Raw genomic sequence first — 20,272 nt, 5'->3', positions numbered from 1 at the left:
GTGACCAAGCACGACGACGGCATAACTCACCTCTCCGACTACCCCTACAACTTCCTAGTACCCCATGCGCTTACCTACGGCTTACCACAAAGAAGAAAGACAACGGCAAGGTGATGCTCACCGTGAGCAGGAGGTCTTGCGGCGGCGGTTATGGGCTTGCCGGCGGAGAAGCTGGACAACAAGCTGCCACGGTTGTAGGCGAGGTACTAGCAGAGGTGTGGGCGAGAGGAATCGATGGGGGAGGCGTTGTGGCGGTGGAATTTTCGGTCGGCGGCGGTGTCTTGATAGAGAGCGACGGGCGGCGGTGAAAAACAGGGCGGTAAGAAACGGCGGCGGGAGCGGTAGTTATTCAAAGGACTTACCGTGCGCATGGGCCCTACCGTGGCCTAGTGCTAGGCTTGTGTGGTGAAGAGGTGGCCTCAGGTGTTGAGCTGGCAGACGGGCGAGCTGCCGACGGTAACACGTCTCGCCACCTCTATTTCCCGTCCCCCCCCCCCCCGGTTCTTTCTTTCACCAAGAAATTCAGAACCTCACCACGGCCGATTTTGCATCCAACGGTCCACAAGTTGCTTAAGCAAAGTTGAAGATAAACTTGGGCTCTTTGATTTATATTTAAACTTCCTCCCAAGATAAACATCCTAAGGCTGCCAATTTTGAATCCCTTTTTCGGTTCAACTGAAATGCCCTGACATTTTTGAATTCAGTTCGACAGTCACTGCACATGGCCATTACCCTTCTGTTAATTCAATTCCAGTGGCCCAATCTCATTCTTTTTAGTCCAACTACTAACCATTCGTGCTCTACAACTATCAAAGATCCCATTTTGCTCATAAACACTTATACCCTTTGCACTACATCCTTCTGAATTTCGCTCCAAACTCAGCTACTGATTGCTGTTTTCAGACTTAGACAAAGTTCAGTTCAGCAGCTAAGTTAACCGTGGCAAAGTGCTAACTTTGGGCCTCAATTTGAATTTGATCCCTTTACTGTTCTTGACCAAAAACACTCTAATATACTTGTCCAAAGTTCATACTTCATCGTTGTATAGTTGCTTTGGTACACTTATTTGGAAAATTTGGCAGAAATCAATTTCCAAAATGGATACTTGCATTGTTTTTCTGAAACTCTATTTTCGGACAGTGAATAGTATCCTCCTAGTTTTATTTTTCAATTGCATTTCTTGAGATGTTTAGGACTAGGTTTAGTCTCCAATCTTGATCCTTGAAGTTCTAAACACTCTCAAGCCTTCATTTCATATTTTTACCAAATTTTTCTGAATTTAGATTCAAAAATCCAAATTTTGGTCAAATTTGACTTGAATTTGACTTTTATTCAATTTCTTCCCTTTTTCTCCATAATTCACCTTTAACTTTTCTTAATCACCTTTGATGACTGAAACACCAGGTGTTACAATGGGGATGGATGGCGCGCGGGGAGGATGTAGAGGCACTGGCGCCCTGCGCGTCGAGGGGATTTGGAGGCCATGCGGGCAAGGGCGAGGAAATCTGGGTGGCGACTGTGGAAATTTGGGCGGCGGCGGTGGAAATTTGGGTGGGCGAGCATAGCAGTGTTGTTTTAGCCTAGAGAGAGGGGCGGGGATAGCGGCGGCTCGGGGTTTTGGGAGGCAGGCTAGGGTTTGTTTTTGCTGGGCCAGGAAAATTTTACGCGCGAGCAGAGGGTGAGTGTGGGAACAGGCTAGGCCGATTTGCCGACTGACCTCTTGAGCCCAACATAATGAATGCTGACTGTACATGTATACTCCCTCCGTATAGGAAAAACGGAAGTCGTTTTGGACAGCGACACGGTCTCCAAAGCATTACTTTGACTCCTTGTTTTTATAAAAATATTTATCCAAAAGTGATATATGTATATTTTTATGAAAGTATTTTTCAAGACAAATCTATTTATATGGCTTTCACATTTTCAAATTCAACAACTTAAAAATTATTCATGATTTATATTTCCAATGTTTGACCCAAACCTTATCCAAAACGACTTTCTTTTCCTATACGAAGGGAGTATATATTTACCCACGGATGGTTACTCAGTATACCTCGAATTAGCCACGGATAGGGATGGTAATGGATCATGACCCTTATGTCTCCTTCACAATCCAACTTAGATTATCTATTTTTTAGTTCAAAATCATATTAATTTATGATCTGGTTTTTATTAAGCTCGATCCTTAAATTTGCTGCGCTAAATTAGGGAGCCCTTTACCACCCACGGATGGTTCATCATACTCTTTTACCAACGTAACCAATGTTTTGTAACAATCTTTACCGACTGAGGTCAGACAGGAATTTAGGGTTGTGGTATAGTGAGTTTTTATTAACTTTGATAGCGTTCATGCATAACAATAATCAGCCATTAATTACATCCCACTAGCATAGATCATACAAGCCACCATATGAGTATTATTATATTAAAGGCTTGATTGCATAACACCATTCGTCCTAATAATAAATATATGACGATTGGAGAGGGGGAAATAATGAACTAATATTTCTATCTGTCCATCCCAACACGAATGGATTATTAAATTACCGGCAAATTAAAGTCGTTGTTATGAATTATTCTCGATTCAAACAAGGTCGGTCTTAGAGTGGCCGATTCAGTATCCAGCGGCTGAACATGGCAAAACACTTCTCAGGCTCGTACTCAGGTGCCGTGTGCCCACCACCCTGCAATCCCAATCCACACATTTCCATTTCCGATCCGTTAATGCAACATTAGTAGCAATAGTAATAAGCTCTCTGATGAACGTAAATTAAGATGGCGTCAATTGATCGAGTGTGCATGCATGCTCATTGTACCTTGATGGTCGCAAATGTCATGCTGTTTGAGTAACTTATCGTGAACCTGCAAATTGAGAACGGAACAATGAATGAATCATCTACAAATTAAAGGACAGCAAAATTAAGCAAGAAACGGAGGACGTAGAGAGACCCACGCACCCAGCTGCCTGCCCATCAAGATGCCAAGCCCTCCAGTCATCGACGACGGAGAAGTTGAGGGACCTGACCCACGCCTGCGTGCCCAGGTGTGGCACCACTGGGTCATGGTCGCCGCTGCAGCCATACATGTCATGCCATTCCATGCCATGAGAGACAGTCTTATCAAACAAACCCGTTCCTCATTCCAAAAATGGTGGTACCTGTATACCAAGGCACGGTAACCTCTGGACGTGACGTTCCTGTGGTACTTGATGGCACTCTTGATGTCGATCGCGTATGGAAGCTCTCCCACATCGCGGCATCTGACCCACTCATCGACAGTTCCCTGAACAATTCGATTTAATTAGCTCAACTTGCTATTGTCGGTGCGACAAGCAGTAAATCGAATGAAATTTACCAATGGGAATTAATGTAACCTCAGAATTGAATAGTGACTAGCTAGATATGGTAGCTCACCTCCTTGATCCCAAGAGCATCTCGGGTGCGCCTATCGTTTGCCCAAAAGTAGGATAGGTAGTAACGGTAAGTCTGCACATGTAAGAATAATCATCGCATATAGAATCACTGATCTCTCCGTGTGTTCCTTACTGCTGCACTGATCAGAGGTGTTTAATTTTACCCAATGCAAGTCGACTTACAAAGCAATGAAATGGAGGACGAGCAGGTGGATGGTTTAGCTGCCCCACTCCAATTTCCTCCCGTAGGATCTTTCTATCATCTGAAGAGATGTTTACATTTGTTACAGGGGACGCAGAAACACACCTGTCCAGCAGAACATGGCCCTTGCCAACTTCCGAGATGAGCTACACGTAAAGCAGTACAGGAAGCTAGTCATCTCTCAAACCATTGAGAATTGGCAACAAATAAAATCAACTGAAGCATATATATATATATATATATATATATATATATATATATATATATATATATATATATATATATAGAGAGAGAGAGAGAGAGAGAGAGAGAGAGAGAGAGAGAGATGAACATTACATATCATAGAAATTCACATGTACATCAAAGAAGTGTTCCATACATTATGGACAGTATCCATAGCCTGGGTACACAGCACATTTGCAGGATCAGTGTGTTCTTCTCCTTGGCAATGCTCCAATATCGTCTACATACATACAAAAGAACATGGCATAAGAAAAATAAAATTATGCATATATAGTCAGAGAGAAACACCACTGACACTAGGACAGCAGAAGTGTATGAAGATGGTCAATATGTATTATTAGATGAGAATTATTAATTACCTCATACAATTGATCTGATACTAAACCAAATCCATGAGCAAACGGCACTTTAGAGCTAGAATCAACACTGTCGCCTGTCACTGGGTTGCCCACTAGATAGCCCTAAGAAGAGACAGAACAAACATATATAAGGCCATGCGAATGAGTAGAATAACTTAACATCCCAATGGAAAAAAAAATTAAATTGCGTATAGGTTTTTTTTAAGGAAACGGAGAAGTCTCCGGAAATTACATATAGGTAGCCTCATCAATTTTAGAAAAAAAAATGTGACGAATACCTTGAGATTAGGAACAGTCTTCATTCCTGCTTCAATACCTGAAGAGGATCTAGCTAATCAGTACATCAACGTTTCCCACAAAGAGATGTGTCAATCGATGTGAATGTATGAACAATTATTCTAGACCAAGGTTGTCTATCATATATAGCAATAATCATGCAATAAGTACCTTCTGAGATTATCTGCGCAAGGAATGGTACAATTTTACCGGCATATGAGTCTCCACCGACGTAGAAAGGATTTGCAAGGTACTCAGGATGGTCATTGAACCACTTGACGTCGATTGAACGAATATACAACACAGGCATTGAGAATCAATTAGTATTAGTTTGCATGATTAATTGGTTGCGCCACAATGTATGTGCTAACTAGATTAAAGATAAGTAATCATGGCTGCTGTGGTACCTTGAGTAGAAACTCATGCAACTGTAACGAGGATGAGATGTCTCCACTATCATAGCCTTTGGGTTCTCTAGAGAAGGAAAACCCGGCCCCAACCGGCGAATCAACAAAAAGAATATGTGACACCTGCATGCAGATTGAGTGACATGCGAAACACGGCGACCTAGCTAGTTTAGTGGCCAGTGCCGATAAGATTTGGAACGAGATAAATACATTGTATTTCAAATAGTTTTACATAGTGATCATTAATTTTGCAACAACATGAAGCAATAATCCTAGTGCTAAGGTGAAAAGAGGTGTCTGTGGGTGGGTCCCGAGAGGCTTAGAATGATACTTCTTAATGTTGTAGCTTTTTAATTTGAAATATGATTGAGGCCCAGGCGATGATTATTAAAATAGAGATATAAGAATGGCCAAAATCATAAAAAGTGTAACTTAGGGTGTATGTTGTCTCCCCTATCTGAGTTTCATCTCAGAGACGACATTTTGCAGCGTTGTTACATCCTCAATTGTTTAACCTTGTACTAATACCTAGTAGTAATGTCATAATATTATGAAAAATAGTATAATTGTTATGTATGCACATATATTTGTAAAAATGAAAGTATTTATGAGATGAAAAATATTTGTAAAGAGTTTAAATATACCGATGGTCAAAATCTCCACATGTGTACAGTAGATTAGAGAGAGTATGGGCCTGTTTGGTTATTATAAGCAACTTAAAGTTGCTTATTTGGAGTTGCTTATTTTTTGTCTAGTTGTTTGGATACCTTTACTTATGAGCATTGAATGAGGTGGACATTAACATATTTACCTCTAGCTGTTTGGAGAGAGAGAGAGGAGCAGAGTGCATTGAATGAGGGTAGGAGGTGTAAAGTGCACCTTTTAGCCCCCATAAGCAACTCTTGTGTTGCTTATTTGCTTATTATAAACAGTCCCATAAGCAACCCAATAAGCAAGAGTGATTGGTTTCATAAGCAAATAAAAATTGCTTATTTTAAGTGGATTATGCATACGCAACTCAAACCAAACAGGCCGAGCTCCCTCCTACCACATTATCCCATACTTTTTTTCTTGAAAGACGCATCACAGTAAATACTTGATGCAACTTACGATGACCGTCAATCGGTGTTTAATATTTATTTTAGAACGTAAAATCCATATGAAAATTTCATTAAATCGTATCCTTATGATCGCATACATTTATTAGAAAATATTGTGGTCAAATCGAGTTGCATCATCCCAGACACCGAAAAATACACCACACTAAGTCTGGTTTTTTCGCTCGAGTGTCCGGAACTCCTGTCAATCTTTTAGCTGCTGGAACTCCTAATAATTGCTAATGGGGTGTTTGGAAGACAGGGGCTAAGCTTTAGCCCTGTCACATTGGATGTTTGGATGCTAATTAGAACAACTAAAATATGAGCTAATTACAAAACTAATAGCAGAACCCCTAGGATAAATCGCGAGACGAATCTATTAAGCCTCATTAATCCATCACATTATCAAATCATAGACTAATTAGGCTTAATAGATTCGTCTCGCGATTTAGCCTAGAGGTTGTGCAATTAATTTTGTAATTAACCAATATTTAATACTTCTAATTAGTGTCAAACGTCCGATGTGACACACACGCTAAATTTTAGCCCCGGTGTGACGGTACACGGGAAGTATATACAGTACAAGGATGGATGACGAGAGATTGACCTTTGTCCACGAGTTCGTGTTGTAGTGCAGCCGCGGCAAGGTGCCGTCGTAGGGCTCCAGGACGAACCTCACCGGACCTGCATCGCCGTCGCACGTGTCACCAACGTATGTCCACGTGGAAGAAGTGCAAATATACACATATACCTATCTCGTAGGCGAGGCCGCTGAGGACGGAGCAGCGGCGGCCGCCGGTGAGCCAGAGGACGAAAGGGGCGGCGGCGGGCTCGGACTCGGCCTGGACGAAGTAGTAGAAGAGGTTGGCGCCGTTGTCATTGGCCTCGCCCACCTCCACGTACCCCGTCTCGAGGTGGAAGGGGAGGCGGCCGTCGAAGCCGGGGAGGCTGGTCACCACCCGACCGGCGCCGGAGCCGGAGGCGGCGAAGGCGATGATGAGCAGGAAGCAGAGGAGGAGGAAGCAGCGAGAGCAGGGGAGGCGAGGCGGCCATGCCATCTTCCTCGGCACCGCCATGTGAGCTCTATCTAAGATAGACGGAGCGAGGATACATCGAGCTGCTCGCCTGCCCCTCCATGGCCTCAGTGCCTCAGTGGACAAGGAAGAGACGGCTGGATAGAGACTGACGACAGGAAGAGACGACAGCAGCCATCAGCCTTAGCTCTGACAATGGGTCATTCTCAGCCTGCAGGTATTCGTATCCACACATTCGAGACAAAAATGTTGCTAACAAAAGCTAGAAAGGAGACGAGCAAGGCTGGATGACGCACAGATACGACGGGAGGAAGCGTCCAGCCATTGATGCAACTGATGTCTCAGCCGACAGCCATTATAAAGTCCGTCCATCGCTGCAATCAATGATGTCTCAGCGTCCAGCCGTCCTTCCCTTACTGTAGCTAACTGTACTCCATCATCGCTCCAAGGGTGACAATGCCACGAGTGAGTAGCGGGACAACGGCGACCTCTGCTTTGAGTCCTGTGTACTTTGTACCCTTACGCAACTTGGAGTCCATTGGTGATTGTGATTTGCCGGCCAAGGACCGTAACCGTAACAACAACGAGTCGACGAGGCCACACGGGAAGGAATGATCACGCCGTGCGAGGAGAGAGGAGCTCTGTTTGATCACACAGCTCATGGATCGGCCAGAGATTTGGATGCCTTCCGATGATTATTGCTCTCAGGGTAGGGATTGGTTTATTGGTGGGCTGAAATGTGCTTGGGCTGTTTTTGGGCAAAAGCAAATTGCATATTTTTTAGGTTAGCGTATTTCATTCATCACAAATTCACAGCTTTCACGCAGAAGAATGCGCGTGACTAGAGAAAAAGGTTAAAGTAACGAACGCGTAGTGAAATTTTCTTGATTGAGCATTGCTGCTCCTGAGAAGAAAAAAATATATTTTAAATGCGGAAAAATAAACGAGACAATGTCACACGTGGATTACAAGAATATTGACATCACAACGAACAAGTACACAGGATTACACCTGACGGTCGTATGGGGGCAATTAGCTTCCGCTATTTCGAACGGCTCCACGAATGCGTGAATCCCCACAGCTGCACAAAAGAAACGCCAGTGAGGTCAACAATAAGGCATGCGAGATCAAGTACGGAAACGGAAATGCACGACAACGGCTGCAAAATGGGAATCAAGCATGTGGAATTTTCCATCTGAATAACGGTTCTCTCTAATTCACAATACATGCAAGAGGAATGTGAAAATGGTGCTTTTCTTTTTTATTCCCCCATCCTGAAATGTCATGCAACAATCCTTATTCAACATGTCCGCAACCAAAACAGAGAACTATGGAGCCCAAGTTAATCTTAAGAGTTTAGTTGCAATATTGCAAATGCACATGCCCAATATCATCCAGCCCACTTGTGGACCAAAACCTATCTAAACAAAGCATCAAGACTCTACATCTCTACCTAGTCACAAAAACATGCCACCATGGAAAAGGTGCATATAAAATTCCATCTCTGACCAGTAACATCATCAAATATCTAAATTGGTTGCATCAAATTTAACTAAAAGATTGTGCGCATGCATTACAGAAACAATTTTATGACCAAAGTCCGCATTTTTAACTCGAGTGTTTTGGTAAAACACCCTTCGATTTTTGCTGCTTTTCTTACATGCCATATATGAGTTGTAAACTAATATGACTATCGGTATGTCCCTATATTAATGTGTATTGATGGTAGCTATGCGTAGTTGGATTTATTGAGGTGGAACTTGTCCACTCAGGTTTGGGTTATAGTTTCAGACTCACATACAAACCTTCATGTGTAACTCAAATTAAAAAACATCTTACCTCAACATTCTTTAATTCAAACTCTGGAGTATATGCCAAGCATGAGCTTCCAAATGTATCGCATGACCCACTGCTTCCATGTAACCTAATCAAACGGAATTTAGATATCATACATACAGAAACTGCTATAAAAAAAAAAGGCAAAATATGCCAACATAAGGCAACTTACAGATCTTCATCAACACACAATGCGAAGCTTCCACCTCCTCCAAATGCCAAAGCATCTTTCAAGCACAAATAGTAGAATCTGTTTGCACCTGGATAAGCTTTCAAATAAGCTCTTTGAAAGGATAAATTTTTTAAAATTTTTAATATATTATTCTACTGTAGGAAAAAAAAACTCTGAAAAAGGGTGGAGGCATATACAATGTCAATTTATTTTGAAACATATAGAGTGGGTCTTCAGATTGCCTCGTTATCTTGAAGGCTATATTAGCATACATTTTAGTCTTCCTGTGGTCCTGCCCCACTAACCAGTGGCTTGAATAAACTGGTATTTTGCAAGATCTCTAGGGACTGACTATGTTGAAGGTAATGTTGACAGAGACTTGACATAATAGGAAAAGGTTACTGGCCTGTGAAACAACTCAAAAAAAATTTTGGATACTCATCACAAGCTACTCATTCACATGTTTTTTTCTATAAATTGTTCTTACCAGTTGGTCTGAAAAGTCTAGGTTCACCATGTACTGTTGTGAACACAAATGTCTGGTTTGTTCCCTGGTCCATAAGAGCAGTAACGATAGTTACTATACAAGATGGATGAAACTTGGCGATCTTCATGTACATGCAGCATGGCTTGTATTTATTATGCATGAGTATAATGTGCAATTTCTTTATGGCTGACCTGATATTTCCTTTTCTCCGTAGGCCGCAGAGGACTGTTCAATAAACCACCAAACACAGCCCCTTGCATATCTCCGACAATCTAATGAATTAGGAAATAGGGGGAACATCTTCAAAAAAACATGAATTTGACACAAAAGTATGCACGAGTAACAAACCCATAAAATGGTAAATACAGGTAGATACTTGGACATACCAATAGGCATGGACCCTGAACATTCTCACTTCTACGAAGAAGTGTTCTTAGAGATATCCCATGCTTCCAGGTGCTGCACTTCAGTTGTTAAAATCAAGAAAGAATTATAAAGTGCACAGATAAACATCAAAAAAGGTATTTTCTGAGAGAAAGCTGTAAGCATGACAGGCTGGTTAATATTTTACCTATATAGCAATACCCAGTGGCACCCCTTTAAGGTCCCAGGGAGAGAAGATTCAAAAAATGCATACAGTTTTGGAGATACAAACATAGACTTTTCAGTTAGATAATGAAGAGTGCCTGCACAGTCTGAAGTCGATGTTTCCTCATTTCCATTTGAGTTTTCTTCAGATCTGTATGACTGATGGACCTGGTTTTTACTAACATAACTATTCCTTTCATCTCTCGCACTTTCGGACCCAGACTCCTCGCTCAATTCCAGCGGCAGCTCTTGCCATGTGAAATCACTCCCTCTCCATCTCTTAGGAAGTGATTCAGGAGGTAATGGTCTCAAAGTCTCTGAACAAGGTGAATTCTGCTCATGCCCCGAGTTTGCGGTTGGTAGGAGGGACAATACACAAGAAGACAACAATGATTTCTTGGGGGAAGTAAAATGTTCTGCTGGGAAAGATATTGCCTGAAAATAAAATGCAGGTTATTATAACATCCAAAAGGAACAAAACAAAAGATGCGTTACTGAAACTAAAACAGATCAATACTTAATGAAGAATTCAGCGACATCTGCAAACTAAAAGTATCAAAATTACACTAAAGTATAGCACACCATAAACTATACATTCAGGTTAATTTCGATCTCTCAACAAATATTGACAAATCATTTTATTTAGCATGGAATGCAATGTTGTACACATAACTGCTGAGAAATAGTAATTGGTAAAGATACCGCATCTATTAACTACTTCAAATAACATAAATTAGGAAACAAACTGGGATATCAAAATGGGCTTTGTATATTTAATGGCCCTGTGCAATTTTGTCAAGAAAAACTTTCAGGCATATGAGGGATACATTTAAAGTTCAAGTGGTCTGATTTCAGATCAATGCAAGGTTCACATGTTCCCTCAGTGAACACAAACTTATTTGAATGGATCAAACATTCAAACTCTGATAAGTGCAGTATCTGAGCTAACCCTTCAAAGACTTTTGAGGCCCAAAATGATGTGGGCCACAAATATCTCATCATCGCCCATAAGGTGAGGACTGAGAAAAATGGTTAGCCTGGCCAGCATGTGCGTCAAATGAATGCAATTGTAAAAGAGGCTATGCCTTAAATGGGAGAGAAGACAATCTCTCTGCACCGCTTTCCGTTGGAGGCATTATGCAAATGCACATCCAAATCTGCACAGGCAGACAGCAGGGGGCAGCAAAACCACATGCTTTGTCTTTGCTTATCACAGGACGCCATTCCAAGGAGCCACATTTCGCCAAGAAAACCCAACCCCCAAATCCGAATCTAGCAGGAGATCAATTACCGAAGCAACAGCTACCGAGCAACGTCATCTGCAATGCAGGCAACTCGTGAACTAACGAGGAAGAGGAAAAATCGATTCTTTGGCCCTGATTCGACGGCACGGGTCCTTCAAGATCCCGCCTTTCTCGCAAGATCCCAACCTCCCCCGCACCAACCACCGATCGAACCCACGGGAAAAAGAAACACAAAGATGGCACCGAAACAATGTAATTGCCCTGAGCGCGGGAGGGAGCAGGGGGGCGACGGAGGCAGATCTCACCTGCGGCGGCCCGACGGCGGCGGGGGCCGGGGAAGGGGAAACTGGGGAGTCCGCGAGGAGGCGGGCGAGGCGGTCCGCCACCCTCTCCTTCCACGCGAGCATCGGGCACCTCGCGCCTGCCCGCCCCGCCCGCGGAACGCGGCTCGTGGACCGCGCCGCGCGAGGTGGTGGCGGAGTGGGGGAAGCGAGAGCGCGCGAGGACGGCGGGAGGACAAAGGCAGAGGAAGGAAGGGGGAAGGTAGTTACAAACCTGGGGAGCGGGCTGATGGCGCACGCCGCACGCGGGGAGCAAGTTAGGCCTGGCACCGGCACGTCGCCACGACCGCACGCGGTTCACGACACGGCAACGCACCAGGGGGGTCGGGTCGGCTCGGTCGGACAAGACACGTCAGCCGGTCAGCGGCCGTCCAAGCGCGTGCAACGTCGGAGCTGTGGGGTCAGTGGTTGATCCCGCGAGCGACTGGCCCCACTAGTCAAGTCAACTAATTTACAGTTACATGCAGCGGTTTTATATGGATACGGGACTAATTTTTAAGTTCAGGTTACATCAGATATTTAAATGTGAATTAATTATAAAATTAATTGCGTAAGCTATGACTAATTCGCGAGACGAATCTATTATATGCTAAACATTGATTAATTAGGTTTAATAGATTCGTCTCGCGAATTTTCCTTCATTTATTCAATTGGTTTTACAATTAACCTATATTTAATACTCCTAGTTAGTATCTAAACATTCGATGTGCTATAGTCCTATCTTCCAAACGGGGCCTAAGCGCAAGAGCAATTAATAAATGGAGGAGCTGCATCAAATTGAGGTATGTTGTTACAAATTTACTTTAAGTTATAACCGATGCTAATTTGCTCTCCGATTTTCAAATATTATGCTCGATAGAATGATAGATATAAAATCCGGCCACTTTAAAGTTTGGTCACATTTTTCTACTGATTTTGTGGATTTTCTTTCAAAATTCTATGGACTTTCTCTCCATGTTCATGTATGAATTGCTCCTAAATATTTTGAGAGAGAAAAAAATGTTAATGTACCATCAAAAGATAAAGGTGATGCTCTATTTGCCAATCGAGAACATGCTCACCATTTATTTTTGCACGGTTTCTATTGTTTACATGCCATTTTCTGTCCGTATAATCCATGTATCATGTTAATTGCTACTGGAATAAACGCGTTTAATACGATGCAAAAGTCCGTTTATAAGTTCCTAGCATATTCTTCTCTCTCCATCTGGTAAACCCAGTTGAGCTCTCTCTATATAAATTGGCATTTTAGGGGATGTGGGTAGCTTGGAAAAGACGATGGGGCAGGAGCAGTAAAGGCAACATGGTGCAAAAACGAGTATGCCATGGCAATGGCCAAAAGGGGAACATCAGAGGCCTTGTCCCATTTTGGACTGTGGTTAGGGGTAACATGGCCAAATTAGATGGAAACCAGTTATGGAGGTTAGTTTTGGAAAAGGATCTAGGAACAAGAAAAACGTCTCAAAATGGACAACACGCACTATACAAGTGCAGCACTGAGAATTGCGAAACAATAAAAGCTACTCCCACTATAATAAATTATAATTCACTCTAGTTTTGTGCTAAAACAAACTCCTTAGTTTTGACTAATTTTATAGGAAAAAGTATCAACATTTACAATATTCAATTAGTTTTCTTTTTTTTGGAAAAGGAATTAGTTTCCTTAAATCCATCTTGAAATATACTTTAAAAGTGTTTTTTTTTGTACTATAGATGTTAATATATTTGTTTTTCTAAAATCTTAGTCAAAGTTAGACTAATTTGACTTAGGATAAAGTTAAAATGACTATAATTTCAAGCAGACACATGAATAATCCTTTAGCTGGAGTATAGGAAAACGAGTTGTGCTCCAGTAAAGCTTTTTTTCTAAAAAGGGTGCACAAATCTCAAAGCGGGCTTAACTAATTAAATCATAATTAGTTTACCCCCTAATAGACCTTTGTCCCATCAACTCATATTTTTTCAGTAGGTTAAAGCTCTTGTTAGGTCTCCTTCAAAATTCAAGGCATTGTATTGGGACTTTCGTAGTGTGCTCAATCCTTTGTTTCTCCCAAAGGACCATATACACATAAACGAAACGGTCCTAGGTAGGATTCAAATTCCTATATAAAATTCCTCTAAATCCCTTTGTTCCGAAGTGGCATGTCACCTTCTCTTTCCTTTTTTTCTTATTTGACACCTTTTGTTGTACCAAGTCGACACCTTTAGCGTTCAGCCCCTTTTCCGTACCACCGCTGATGCCCTCGGCGTGCCGAAAGGAGTAGAGACGGCTACTGGATTTCGTTTACAAAAACCACCGCAGAACTAGGCCTGGCTCTCTGCTCTTAAGTCCTAACCCCAAGCTTGAATGGAATACGTTATCTCCCTCACTTCTCACAAAATAACAGGGAAAAGCAACATGCTAATGCCATCTTGATGAGAAGAGAGCAGTTCAGGAAAAGCGTAACGACGGCCGCCCATTCAAGTTGTATAGTCGATTTGGAGCCGCCTTGTTGCATGTAGCCTTGCAGTTTGCCGCTGCGTTCGGTGGGAAGGATGTGTAGTGGAGAGGTTTCAACCGATGCACGCGCCCAATTAGATAAAAACCCGATTATCTCTCTCTTTTCTTTTTGCAAAGTTCTTGTCTTAAGTTAACCATGTTGGGCACAAATGTTTGTCTAATCTGATGAAACATGGTCTGCAGACCTATACGATAGGGTTGGGCAATTTGATTGATGATGATTGAGCCTGTTTCGTGGCACTTGCATTAGACACAGCAAAATGTCCTCTTTTCTGCATGCTGATGCCAAGTGGAGTGAAACCGACAGCAGTTATAGGCGGTCAGCTGAAAAGATGTAGCTCAGCGAGGTGGGCCGGGAGACAATTTTTTCCATGAAGGCGATAATATAACCTTTATGCCAAGAGTATGTAGATAAAAAAATATATCACTCTACTGCAAGCTTGTGATAAAATAGACTCAGTTCGTGAAAATTCACATCAACTTTCAGGGAAACAAGTAAAGAACTCTACTGATTGCAGAAATTCATTCTCCTCTGTCCTTGCTATCTGTATGTTGGGGCACGGTTGGATCACATTCTGGACCTGCCTCACACTGAAAGCTCATTCAGGGACAGGGAAGAAAATATATGAAATCTTATTGCTGTATACACTGAAGAGCAACATGTGTGCCTCTCGTTCTCTAGCTTAACTGAAAAACAATCTTCAAGTTACTGGTTTCCTGAAAGGGGAAACAGAAGGACAATCAATACGTAGCACGTTTGCAGTGCAAGCCTTGAAATGTGCAATTGGTTGGTTCGTACACAACTACACATGTGCTAAAATCTTCTCATTCCCCCCAGCTCATGTGCAGCCTCGTGCGTTCAAACAGCAGGAACCACAGGTCGGATCATCGATCTGGTACGTTGAGATTCAGTCTGGTACGTTGAAACTTCTGGTACTTGATGATTGCACTTACAGTTACAGCAGTCATCAACACGTACGTAGAAAGGGACGTCTAAATTACCCGGCCTCAGCAGTACAAAGGCTGTATACTTTGGCGTATGTAGTGAAGATGGTATAACAATGACACCGAATTCTCTGGTTGTGTAAACTTGTCCTACTGTCAGACACCTAGGTTGTGCACGCGCTTACACGCGCGTAAATACGAGGTAATACATGGTGAAGCAGATCACGGTACTGAACTGAGCTGAACTATGTATTATCCTATCTTCAGCCCTTCTTTGAAGGGTTGAAGAACTCAGTTGAGGTGGTTGCTGTCCCTCTGAAGGGTGTACTGCACGTCAGGCAGCGCCTGGAGAACTTCAGGATGCTCTGGCCAAGAAAGAAGCACAAAAGTTAGTATAAGTTTCGAGCCTTCAGGCCCTGGTTGGAAACTACTAAATTTACATGAATTTTGTTGGAACACAGGTTAAAGTTTGATTTTCGCAGGTTCCCTAAAAATTTCTGGCATTTCAAATAAGGCCTTATTAGCATGTTCATGCACCAGAGTGAATTGAAGGATAACGTTATTAAGTATTAACTACGTTGTTTGCCTAGTGGTGGTCCTCTTCTTCTTTTCACTTTGAGATGCTTTCGGAGTAGGAAACCCAAAGTATGCTTGTCTTCTTGACAAGAAAGGCGCGAGAAAAAGAGAAACTTTCAAGGAAGGTTTCATCAGGTTAACCTTTTACCACTCAAAGTTACACTTTTCACCATATATCGAATTTAAGTTACCACGAAGACCCGTTCCAGTGACTTTTAAAGTTAAAGCTAAGGATAATAATATGTCAAACGTAGCTATATCCAATTGGAAACCACTGAAGCACGCGTTGCATTGACCTCGGAATTGCCAAGAGGATTCTCCTCCCCTCTTGACTAAAATCTGTCAACAGGGCATAAAAAACATCTTTTTGCCTTGGTTAACTGTAAACCATGGGTTGACTCGATCATGTGCAGACCATGTGGGAAGATCTTCATTTCTATACTATGGTTGCTGACAATCAATTAACAAGACTAGACAAATTAATGCAGCAATTTGCCGAAGATTCTGTTGTGCACACGAACCAAAATTAAGGCTCTAGCATGGTTGCCGACACCGTGAATTCGCACAAGAAACCAGGCAAAGGAACTCACTCTGCAACGCGGCGACCTGCGCCGGCGTGAGCTTGGCGGCGAACCCGCTGACGACCGTCTTGTAGCTGTAGACCAGCGCGGCCTTGGCTCTCGCCTCGCTAGCAATTCGCAACAAAAGAAACCAAATCAACGAGATTTTTTTTTTTGAGAGGAACAACAAGATTTTGATGCCAATGCTTTGCAGCTCCGGTTCGTACCTGCCGAGCGCGGCGGCGAGGATGCCCATCTGGTAGGCCTCGCAGTCGACGCCCTGGGCGGGGGGCCTCACCATCACCATGTACACGCTGGCCTGCTGCTGCCCGTGCTTGCCCTCCCTGCCGGCGGCGGCCGTGGCCACGGCGGCGGAGATGAGGAGGACCAGCAGGAAGGCTGCCGCCGCGGCGCGCGGGCGCTTCGTCTCCGCCATGGCAAGCCGGCGATCGAGAGGGCGGGGCGGGGATGAGATGAACAGGTGTGGTGGTGGTGGCGCGTCGTGCGCGGTGGATCGAAGGACGCGCTGGTTTCTTGCTGGGCGTGGCGGGAAGGGAGCAGGGAGCCGGTGGCCGCTTATATAACCGCGGCGTCTTGTTCGGGCGCTCGTTTTGTACACAAGTGGCGCCACGCACTACAGTGCTACTATTTCTGTAATTTTAAAGATTATATAAGAAATAGTCTGTCTAGGGTTTCAAAAATAAGGCCGGGGAGGAGCAGGTAACCGGCCGATGCAATCCTGAAGTTTTCCCATTTTTAACTAGAACTCAACATACTTTGAAACAAGTTTAGTCTGTGAAGTACTACTTCAATTCCGTTCTTAAACATGACAATACCATTCACTTTTTTCATTTATTAGATTATCATCTTTTCTATAAGTATTATGCAAATAGTAAGTTGAATCTAAAGTACTTTTGATGTAGGCGTAGCGGTACTCATCTTTTATTTATTTATTTTGTTAGATAAATATGATTGGTTAAAGTTTGAGCAAATAGTCAATTGTGTTATATTTAAGAACGGATGTAATGTACATTTATCATAATTTTCTACTAAAATATCTTTTTATATGCTATAACAGATATAGAGGATTATGAATATGTGAGTAAAAACCATGTTGAGCTACCGAGACTCTGAGAGTAATACTTTACGGAACTACTGCTATCATGATCAACCTCCCCTATCGTGATTAACATCCACTAGTAGAGAAATGACCTTTAGTCCCGATTGGAAAACCTTAAAGAGTTCGGTTTTCCCAACCGGAACTTAGAATTTGAGACAAAAGATCCCCGACATAGTCCCGATTATTCCACTTGGAACTAAAGACACCTCTTTAGTTCCGGTTGTCAGGGTTTTGCACTAAAAAATATTAGAAATTCTCGGGAAGTCACAAGTTACGTGATTTTTCACACAAAATGTGCACTTGCACGGTGTGTGAGATTAGAACCCACAACCTCTTGCTTCAGCGTAGCTTTCTTACTATCTTACTTACACACAACACATCTGATTGAGTAGAGGATGCTATCCTTTTATAGTCAGTAGTCCCGGTTTGTAATACAAACCTGGACTAAAGGGGTCTCCACGGCCTATGAAATTTAGACCTGGGACTAAAGAGGCTTTAGTCCCAAGTCCAATTCGTTCCAAGATTTTTGTTGATGATCGAAAGTTATTTCTCTACTTAGTAATCTATATGTTGGTAAATTTTACTTACGTTTTAGATGAGTTATTTCCAAATTTCGTAGAATATGATCCCATGACCTCTCATCGGCATACCTCATCAAGAATTAAATGTCAGGGGGATAACCAATGGACCGTGTCACAGAGAGCTAGCTTTGCACATGTGAGAGCACAGCTTTTTCTTTGTTGATGATAAGCGAGACAAGATAGATATACACCAAATAATTTCTATCATGATCCACATCACATCACATCACATATTAGGTGTGTTCGCCTAATTTCAGTTAAACCAAGAAACCAACTGAAAATTTCACCATGCCGCGCTTTTTCCTAGACGCATAGCTTGGAACCTAAGGTGTCCTGTTCTTCCTCTTCTGCACGACCTAAGGCATGTGCCGTGGCCAAGTACACCTTACCGATTTTCTGTGAAGTTATAAAGTGCAGCACATGTACTCTTGCTCTGGCCTGAAAGATAAGATCCATCATTTATGAGTCGCCTCGATTTCCGAATAGAGCCGGTCAACGTTGAGTTTTCACAGCCTGAAGAATATGTGAAGGGATTTTGTAAAGAAAGTTTCTATACACTCCTTTTTTTGTAAAGAAACATGTAGCATAATTAAGTCCAAAGGTGTTGTATGTATGGAGCTTCTTATCCACAGTTTTGAGTATATATTACAACAAACACTGATTTCTGTTTCTGAGGTGCTAATAACCATTCAACAAATTCCAGTTAAAGCTTTACACATCACAACCTTCAAACCGAGTCCGGTATATTGTCAGATACAGTCCAGCCCATGAGATGGTATAAATCGAAGCACTAATGTTTACACCACTCTATAACATACATGTATATGTATACTCCCCAGCCAAACAAAAAACACAGAGAGAAGAAGAGAACCCCCCAACATATTAGGGCCTGAAAGGAAGTACTCCACCTGCCTCTTATTTGGCTGCCTTCGCCTGACTCGCCGCGACCGACATGGCCCGAAGTCGTCCAGCAATCTCTGTGAACGCTGGGCGCTGTGCTGGATCGGGGGCCCAACACTGCTCCATGAGCCTTCTCCACTCAGGATCACATGTTGCTGTCACAGGTGACCTCAGAGTGTTGTTTACGATGCCCCCTGCAAAAGGAATTCCAAAAGTTATGCCTGTGCTAACTGCCCCAAGGAACAGAAAAGGCTAGGATCTGCGAAGAGGAATAAATTCACACAAGGACAAAATCTTCATCAGAAGACACAGATGACTTGTAAGGATAAATCAGAATATCAGGGCAACCGGGGTGAAAGACTGAAGATGGTGAGACAAACAGGCGCATGGCATTCCATATTTTACAGAATCACATCTTCATCAATTTGGCTAATGAGCAATGAACAAAAATATTTAAGGCAAAATGAGGAAGATTCTAATGGTTAAATACTCTTTATCTGTACTCTTTTTCCTTGTGTGCAAAATAATGTAGGAAGTTTCAAACACAAAATATTTTGAGCAAACAGGTACTGCCATGACAAATATTAATAGAACATAGCATTTGAGCCGGCCCAAGCTATCGAGTCCCAGGCCCAAACCCAATTCTGAATTAATCATAACAGTGTGTTCTTTTCTTAGCTGAATTAATAACTTATATTGCCTTTATTGGTGCAAGATTCAACAGCCCACAACCACACCACTACTACTCATAATGTAGTTAAAAGAACGATTATAGTTAAAACTTACCCTTTCCTATTGATTTACTGGTTACACTATCATCAACCCTCATAGAAACTGAACCTCAACAGACATAAAAAATAAATAAAATAAATGAGGTAGGATTGATGACTCAGGGAAGATCATTCTCTAAAACTTAATAGAAAAACATAGGAGATCACCAGAAACATTCTCAAGTTTAAACAAACAATTCATGAACAAACTGTAGGTGATGAACTGTATACCTATAATTGCGCCATAGTGCATATTGGCATATGGTTCTTCGCCAGTGAGGATTTCCCACATAACAATACCAAAGGAAAATACATCAACCTGTACCAGTGGAAACAAACTCAGCACATTAAATGCAACTTTTTATATATATATACAACTGAAGCAGATATTGATATTATAGCCTCTCAAGTAAATGAATATAGTAAGATAAAGGATCACTGCATTTGACTAGCAAATTTCATGTGGATCACCTACCAAGTTTGGAACAATGGTAGATTAGATGATCCATCATAAGTTGATCCCTTGAATTTTGGTGAAATGATTCTATTTCCTAGGTTTATACTAATCATGTGCATATGACGAATGAGTTGATGCATCAATCAACCCATTACCATGCATCGA

At 42.3% G+C, this 20,272-nt stretch overlaps 4 protein-coding genes across 5 annotated transcripts in view; all 4 read right to left on the bottom strand.

Annotated features, from left to right (window-relative positions):
- Window positions 1-2,350: 2,350 nt before the first annotated feature.
- Window positions 2,351-7,251, bottom strand: LOC101771948 (serine carboxypeptidase-like 7). Of its 2 annotated transcripts, none has more exons than XM_022824154.1 (13): window positions 6,748-7,251; window positions 6,604-6,680; window positions 4,900-5,022; window positions 4,664-4,766; window positions 4,495-4,547; window positions 4,217-4,318; window positions 3,994-4,077; window positions 3,596-3,760; window positions 3,414-3,485; window positions 3,158-3,282; window positions 2,958-3,071; window positions 2,817-2,862; window positions 2,351-2,684 (listed from the first exon to the last, which is right to left on the bottom strand). In XM_022824154.1, the coding sequence occupies exons 1-13, from the start codon at window positions 7,070-7,072 to the stop codon at window positions 2,601-2,603; spliced, it is 1,473 nt and encodes a 490-aa protein (XP_022679889.1). In that variant the 5' UTR covers window positions 7,073-7,251; the 3' UTR covers window positions 2,351-2,600. The 2 variants fall into 2 exon arrangements, with proteins under 2 accessions (XP_022679889.1, XP_004956082.1); XM_004956025.4 differs by having other exon boundaries at window positions 4,495-4,532; window positions 6,748-7,247.
- A 633-nt stretch (window positions 7,252-7,884) lies between these two features.
- Window positions 7,885-11,930, bottom strand: LOC101771550 (TLD domain-containing protein 2). The gene is made up of 8 exons (XM_004956024.3): window positions 11,663-11,930; window positions 10,097-10,548; window positions 9,912-9,984; window positions 9,717-9,797; window positions 9,526-9,589; window positions 9,039-9,126; window positions 8,870-8,954; window positions 7,885-8,111 (listed from the first exon to the last, which is right to left on the bottom strand). The coding sequence occupies exons 1-8, from the start codon at window positions 11,762-11,764 to the stop codon at window positions 8,073-8,075; spliced, it is 984 nt and encodes a 327-aa protein (XP_004956081.1). The 5' UTR covers window positions 11,765-11,930; the 3' UTR covers window positions 7,885-8,072.
- A 2,880-nt stretch (window positions 11,931-14,810) lies between these two features.
- LOC101771152 (subtilisin-like protease SBT3.3) lies at window positions 14,811-16,858 on the bottom strand. The gene is made up of 3 exons (XM_004956023.3): window positions 16,507-16,858; window positions 16,310-16,407; window positions 14,811-15,508 (listed from the first exon to the last, which is right to left on the bottom strand). Exons 1-3 carry the CDS (start codon window positions 16,713-16,715, stop codon window positions 15,435-15,437), a joined length of 381 nt encoding a protein of 126 aa, XP_004956080.1. The 5' UTR covers window positions 16,716-16,858; the 3' UTR covers window positions 14,811-15,434.
- A 1,711-nt stretch (window positions 16,859-18,569) lies between these two features.
- The window catches only part of LOC101770763 (serine/threonine-protein kinase pakA), a 13,658-nt gene continuing 11,955 nt past the window's right edge, over window positions 18,570-20,272 (bottom strand). Inside the window, exons 8-9 of the mRNA XM_004956022.4 lie at window positions 19,882-19,969; window positions 18,570-19,074 (exon numbers count right to left, since the gene is read on the bottom strand). Coding sequence (XP_004956079.1) covers window positions 18,896-19,074; window positions 19,882-19,969 — 267 coding nt within the window. The 3' untranslated portion in view covers window positions 18,570-18,895. The remainder of the gene's footprint in view (window positions 19,075-19,881; window positions 19,970-20,272) is intronic.

Source organism: Setaria italica, chromosome II (assembly GCF_000263155.2).
Source record: "Setaria italica strain Yugu1 chromosome II, Setaria_italica_v2.0, whole genome shotgun sequence".
NCBI classification, from domain to species: Eukaryota; Viridiplantae; Streptophyta; class Magnoliopsida; order Poales; family Poaceae; genus Setaria; species Setaria italica.
The sequence above is the reverse complement of the archived record's forward strand: the minus strand, read 5'-3'. Positions and strand labels throughout refer to the sequence as shown.

Coding starts and splice junctions, on each gene's coding strand:
- LOC101771152 (XM_004956023.3), bottom strand. CDS start 16,715: ATGGCGGAGACGAAGCGCCCGCGCGCCGCGGCGGCAGCCTTCCTGCTG. Junction 16,408..16,506: donor CTCGCCGCCGCGCTCGGCAG/GTACGAACCGGA, acceptor GCGAATTGCTAG/CGAGGCGAGAGCCAAGGCCG. Junction 15,509..16,309: donor GCAGGTCGCCGCGTTGCAGA/GTGAGTTCCTTT, acceptor TTTCTTGGCCAG/AGCATCCTGAAGTTCTCCAG.
- LOC101771948 (XM_022824154.1), bottom strand. CDS start 7,072: ATGGCGGTGCCGAGGAAGATGGCATGGCCGCCTCGCCTCCCCTGCTCT. Junction 5,023..6,603: donor ACACGAACTCGTGGACAAAG/GTCAATCTCTCG, acceptor ATCTGCATGCAG/GTGTCACATATTCTTTTTGT. Junction 3,486..3,595: donor GTCCTCCATTTCATTGCTTT/GTAAGTCGACTT, acceptor TTACATGTGCAG/ACTTACCGTTACTACCTATC.
- LOC101771550 (XM_004956024.3), bottom strand. CDS start 11,764: ATGCTCGCGTGGAAGGAGAGGGTGGCGGACCGCCTCGCCCGCCTCCTC. Junction 10,549..11,662: donor CCGCCGTCGGGCCGCCGCAG/GTGAGATCTGCC, acceptor TTTTATTTTCAG/GCAATATCTTTCCCAGCAGA. Junction 9,985..10,096: donor CACTGGGTATTGCTATATAG/GTAAAATATTAA, acceptor ACTGAAGTGCAG/CACCTGGAAGCATGGGATAT.